At 34.0% G+C, this 6,000-nt stretch overlaps 1 protein-coding gene across 1 annotated transcript; it reads right to left on the bottom strand.

Moving 5' to 3' along the window:
- Window positions 1–442: 442 nt before the first annotated feature.
- On the bottom strand, window positions 443–1,234 carry LOC121239749 (RING-H2 finger protein ATL57-like). Its single transcript, XM_041137054.1, has one exon. The coding sequence runs from the start codon at window positions 1,232–1,234 to the stop codon at window positions 689–691; it is 546 nt and encodes a 181-aa protein (XP_040992988.1). The 3' UTR covers window positions 443–688.
- Between the last annotated feature and the right edge of the window lie 4,766 nt (window positions 1,235–6,000).

Below are 6,000 nucleotides of genomic sequence, written 5' to 3'. Positions count from 1 at the left end.
CCCAACACTTATGAAGACAACATGTGCGTCTATATTTTAACAATCTTAAAGAAAAAAAAAATGAAATTTGATGGAGGAGAGACCGAGAATTGACATTGCTTTTTAAAAAAGAAATAGAGAATGAAAAGAGAGAAAAGAGAGAGCCTTATTATTTTGGCGAGAATGGAGGAGAAAGTGTGAAACAGTGCATTGCGTTTTGTATTTTTTTCCTTCATTTTGCAATTCGATCCAAATTTATTTCTCGCCCCAAACGACTAAAATGAAACACACCGTTTCATTAAATTCATTCCATGTCAGCACTTCAGTGCGCATAATCGCTTGTTTTTAGACTTTTCCTTTCTTAAAATCTCATAAAAATTTTAATTCAAATTATTTTATTACTATTCATAAATTTCTTATCTCTTTTTACGTAGGTAATCAAATGAGTCCTAAATGAATGCGTTGAACTAAACATGTATCGTAACTAGTTGGGAACTATATATGTAGAAGAAGTACCAAAAAAACAAACTTATGTGCAAGGCTACAAACTGGCCGGATGTTCTTTGTAACACCGCTCGATCGATCTCCTAAACTGGAGCAGCTACTGTTCCACCTAATACCCAATACCATCTCCCTCGTCACTTCTATACATGTCTCGTTACTCCCCACTCGACATATTTTCTCCGATTCCCTCACACCCAACTTCGGATCACTGGATGGACCGGCAAACTGGGCACGTCACGTGCGAAGATAGCCACGTGTCAATGCAGCCTGGAGGAAACACGTGCTTGCAAAACGGTATCGTCTTCACGGCCTCTTTCTGCTGGAACTCGCTCAGACAAATCGCGCAGTCCGTGATCTCGTAGCATTTGTCGTCTGAATTCCCACCGTAAGAGTACACCGGCAGAGCCCCAATCTTCTTCAGGTCGATTCCTTTACGCAGGTTGGTGTCCGACCCAGGAGACAAACTCGATGTCGCTGCTTCCTGGCCAGGTTCTCGTCGGCGGGGATGTGACTCGTTGTCTGGGAGTTGGTGCATGCAGTACTTGGAGATGCAGCCGAAGAGGAAAAGAGCGAGGAGGATGACGGGCAGGACTACGAGCACCACGGGGGACTGCATGAAGGTATAAGTTCTGCTAGGTGACTGCAATGTGCCGGAAGCTGGTGACCTGGGCGGTGGCGTTGGAGTATTGGTGATGGGTTGGAGTGAAAAGAGTGATTGGGTAAGTAGTAGTTTACGGCCATGGAGCTTCATTCTTATAACAGACAGAAGAGATTATTGAATTAATGGTTGTTTGTATGCAGAGCTGGGAAACAGGAGTTACAGGACAGTAGTATATTCAATATTATTGGAGTAAGGATTTATAACATATCAATATCCCTAGCCAAAGGTACTGCTCTTGCTCTTTTCTTCCAACTTTTTCCTTTATTAACAATTTCCTCAATCTCAGATGAGCTGGAAGCCCCATTCCTCAAAAGTATGCTAGATTCCTCCTGTAGACCACCCTTGATGTTTAACTCAGAATGCAACTGGTTTGCTGATATTGACTTGTCTTCTTCAATGTTACCAATATTCTTCTGTACAATATCCTCCCATGGTTTGTCAGCCAGATTAACTAAGCCTCCCCTTGTTTCATTACCTTCATCAAATAAAGGAAAGTGATCAAGCTGAGTTTTGCTTCTAGCCCCAAATCTTTTTTCTCCAGATCCAATAGAAATTGCTAGTGAAGCCCTCAACTATTGGCCATATTGAGCCTTGCCTATTCCTATTGTGTTCCTTCTAGCCTTTTCCAAGCCACAGACCCTGTCTATATGCTTGATGGTACCACACAGAAAACAGAACAGAGGTAACCTTTCATATTTAAATTCAATCAATCTTTGATTCCCTCCAATATTGATCATCCGTCCTCTAGCAAGGGTTTAGTAATATCCATTTTAACTCTTGAGATCTATACAAAACGTCATGAGTAAAATTCATATAACTAGGAGAAGTATTACTGTCAAACTTTTGTATACAGATTAAAAATTTGTCAAAAGACCAAGGTCTTCCATTAAGAACTCTATCCATATCCATACCTTTCTGAAATTCAATATAAAATCTATTATGTCCCACCTCGTTAAAAATAAGCCAACCTTCTGGGTTCCAGAGTTTAGTCATAGTAGCTTTGAAGGCTTCTTTGTTGATGTTTTTTTCCAGCAGAACTAGTATTAGTAACCAGTTTTGACCACGCATATTAGATCTTCTTGTCTCTTCTTCTGTAAATTTTACTACTTCTTGCTCTTCCTCTGTTAGTGAAAATCCTTCCCACAATTGTTCCAGTTCTTCAGCCATACTTACAGTTTACACACTATCTCACCCAAGATGAAGTACAGAAAACCTAACCACCGCCTTACCTTTCTTCAAGAAAGAAAGGACATCCACCTTACCCTTAAAGGAAGGAAAGGACCTCAGTGAAAAATTCAACATTTTCATTCTATTGAAAGTGAAGAGATAAGACAATTAGGAGATAAAATCAATCGAGGTTGAATAGTATATAAAAAGGTCAAAGTGATATAAGGTAAAGCATGACTAAACTACTTTAAAGAATGAAATAGATCTCTATAAAAGAAATGAATCTCTACAAATCAAGGTAGATTTATTAGCTCTCTCCTCTAGATTTCTATGGCAAAATCATATTTTTCAACCACTCAAAAACCTTATTTCATTCATTATATCGGTAGTTACGAGAGGTTATATGAGATTGTAAAATCATCCAACATATTAGATTTCACCTCCAAACAATCTGTAGAAATAGACTTTTATGTCAAATCACATAAATCTTGTTCTCTCTTTACTTACATCTTATAAGCTTTATTTATTATTTATTTTATGGATGAGCATCTGAGCATCGTATCAATACCTAAGCCATCATCGTAAGCCATTCAATCATATATATTGTTGGGGTCCGGTCATGCCAAAAAAATGCATCAAAATAACGTATCTAAGTTTAGGGATTATTTAGACACATATACTCAAAACTTCACATAATTTCGTTCTCAAACATCACAAAAAAAAAAAAAAAAAAAAAAAAAATTCAATTTCAAATCTTCGACTTTTTTATTTAATCTTTACCTAATCATTATCCAAACAAAAAATCCAATGAAAATTCCCAACCTACCAAACAAAACACAAAAAATAATACAACTTTTTAAATTTTAAAACAATAATTATATTAAAAAATTATATTCAAATAACTTTTTAACTTTATAACATTTTTACTCAATATTTTTTCTTAAATTTTTCAAAATCCAATAAAACATTTTAACTCAAACTATTTCACTATTATTCACAAACTATTTTATTACTATTCATAAAATTTTGAGATATTATAATTATTCATACGAGCCCTTAGTAAGGGTGCTACCCGCATGGTGTGGGGCAGGGTGCGCCCGCCTCCGCACCCAGCCCTACACCATGCGGGGGAGGGTTTCCAACCCGCCCTGGTACCGGAGAGTGGGGTTGAAACCAATGTTTTGAACACCGTATCGGTGACCGTTTCGGTCCTAATATTGAAACGAGATATTTCGATACTGGTACCGTTCGGAATAGTTTATATATGAATAAATTATATATATATATATATATATATATATACAACTCTAATGAGTTTATATATAAATAATTTGGTCTGAATTGAGGGTCTAAGAATGAGGAAGAAATGAAAAAAGAAGAAGCAAAGGCCGAAATCTGAAATATCGGCCTGTACGATCGAAATTCTGACCGGTACGAAACTCGGCCCTTCTCTGTACCGGCTACGCCCCTCGCCCTGCCCCCCGCTCTGGTTGAAACCATACCTCGCCCTGCCCCCCGCTCAACCCAATGACTCAATGGGTCTATAAATTTTTTTTGAGTCTAAAGTTCTTTTTAGACCCAAATTATAATATAATTTAAATTATAAATTAAAATTTATACATTCAAAAAAAAAAATATAAACTCATTAGAGTTGTATTTTAGATTCCCTTGACGTCCTAGGTCAACCTTTATATAGGAAACTAAGGCAATTCACTAACTTCAATTCAACTTCAAATTTTTAACAAATTGTATATATATATATATACAATATATTTATATAAATTATTTATATAAATATTAAAAATTTAATTTTTTTTATATTAAATAGGGGAGGGGTGTAGAGTGGGGGGTAGGGCGGGACTCCGCTGGGGTTAGCTCGGCTTCCGCCCCCACTAGGAGCCTTTCATGCTAGGCGGGGCAGACGGGGGCAGGGTAATGGGGCACGGCCCCTGCTGCCCACCCCTAGCCCTTAGTCATATTAATATGTAAAGTTTACTTTTGTGAGCGTAGCACTTTTCAATGGTTTAAGTTAATTGAAGATAGGCCTACTATTTTTAACCTATTTCAAATTAGTAATACGAAATCCCATGATAACGATACCTACCGGCAGCATTTAAAATCTTGGGAAAGTTGTTTTTATAAAAAAACAATGCGTAGAAAATCTTGATTCAATAAGATGAGTCCTATGCCTATGGGTGAAAAAAAAAAAATAAGTGAACCAATAAATCAGACTGAACCTGACCAAACCAGTGAGTTTGGTTCGGTCTAGTATCGGTTTTATTTTTCTTAAAATCAGACAAAATCGGTTTGGCTCTAATTTTTCTTTTTCTAACACCAGACCGGACCGGTTTATATATGTATATTTTAATTTTTTATATTCTATAAAATATTTTTTATATGATTTTTTATCGGCCGAACCAGTGAGTTTGGTTCGGTCTAGTACCGGTTTTATTTTTCTCAAAACCAATCAAAATCGGCTTGGTTCTGATTTTCTTTTTTCTAACACCGGACCGGATTAGTTCATATATGTATATTTTAATTTTAATTTTTATATTATATAAAATTTTATATATAATACATAATTAGATATAAAATATTTTTTTATTATATGATAATTTACTAATTAATATAATATCAAATTTTCAAATCCTATATCACTATAGTCTATAATACAATTAAAATATATATATATATATTATAATATACTACAATATATTCTATAATATTATATACTATAATATACTATAATATACTATATAAATTATATATATAATATACTGGAAAAATTGGATTGAATCGGACCGGAACCAGTAAAACTGGAAGTATCGGTTTAGGAGTGTAATTGGTACGGTATCGATTCTTCAAATCTCAAAATCGGTATATATCAATTCGATTTTAAAATATATCGAAAGTCAGACTGAACTAGATTGATTACAGTACCCCTACCTACACCTCCATATTTTTAAAACTATTTAACAATTACTATATGTCATGTGGCGAGTTTGAGTTATCGATATTAATTTATAATTAACATCCCTATAATTTGAAACCTTTCCTACTTTTTTAGGCTTAAATTAATTATATCTCTCGTTTGGGTTATTCTCAACAGCTTGTTTTAGTGGGAAAAATATGATCGACGTTGTTTTCAACCTTATAAAACTTCGGATATAAAGTGTCAGAATTGGTAATTATAAAGAAAACAGAAAAAGAGTAGCCTTCTTCGAGAGAAGAAAAGAAAACCCAACTCACGAGACTCACGAAGAATAATTATATATGTAAGGCGGCGACGCAATTTAATTAGAGCAATATATATATATATATATATATATATATATATATATATATACACATGAAAATTCTAAAGTTATGTCACATACAATTATTTTTGTGTACTTTTTATGTACTTTAATGATGTGATTGGCTAAAATAATTATTTTATATTAAAAAAAAGGACGTAACCAATCACATTAATAGAGTACACAAAAAAATATACAAAAGTGACTGTACATAGAATTTTTGAAAATTCTATTCACCACACTAACTACCATCTCACTGCATATAAGACGTGATATATTCTTATCATCTAATAGTAATAAATATACCATATTTTTTATAATGAGATAAAAGTGAGATGAAAGTATAGTATATAAGATTACTTTTATATTATATATATATATATATATATAGTT

The sequence above is a fragment of the Juglans microcarpa x Juglans regia genome, chromosome 7D, assembly GCF_004785595.1.
Source record: "Juglans microcarpa x Juglans regia isolate MS1-56 chromosome 7D, Jm3101_v1.0, whole genome shotgun sequence".
In the NCBI taxonomy this organism is placed as follows: domain Eukaryota; kingdom Viridiplantae; phylum Streptophyta; class Magnoliopsida; order Fagales; family Juglandaceae; genus Juglans; species Juglans microcarpa x Juglans regia.
The sequence above is the reverse complement of the archived record's forward strand: the minus strand, read 5'-3'. Positions and strand labels throughout refer to the sequence as shown.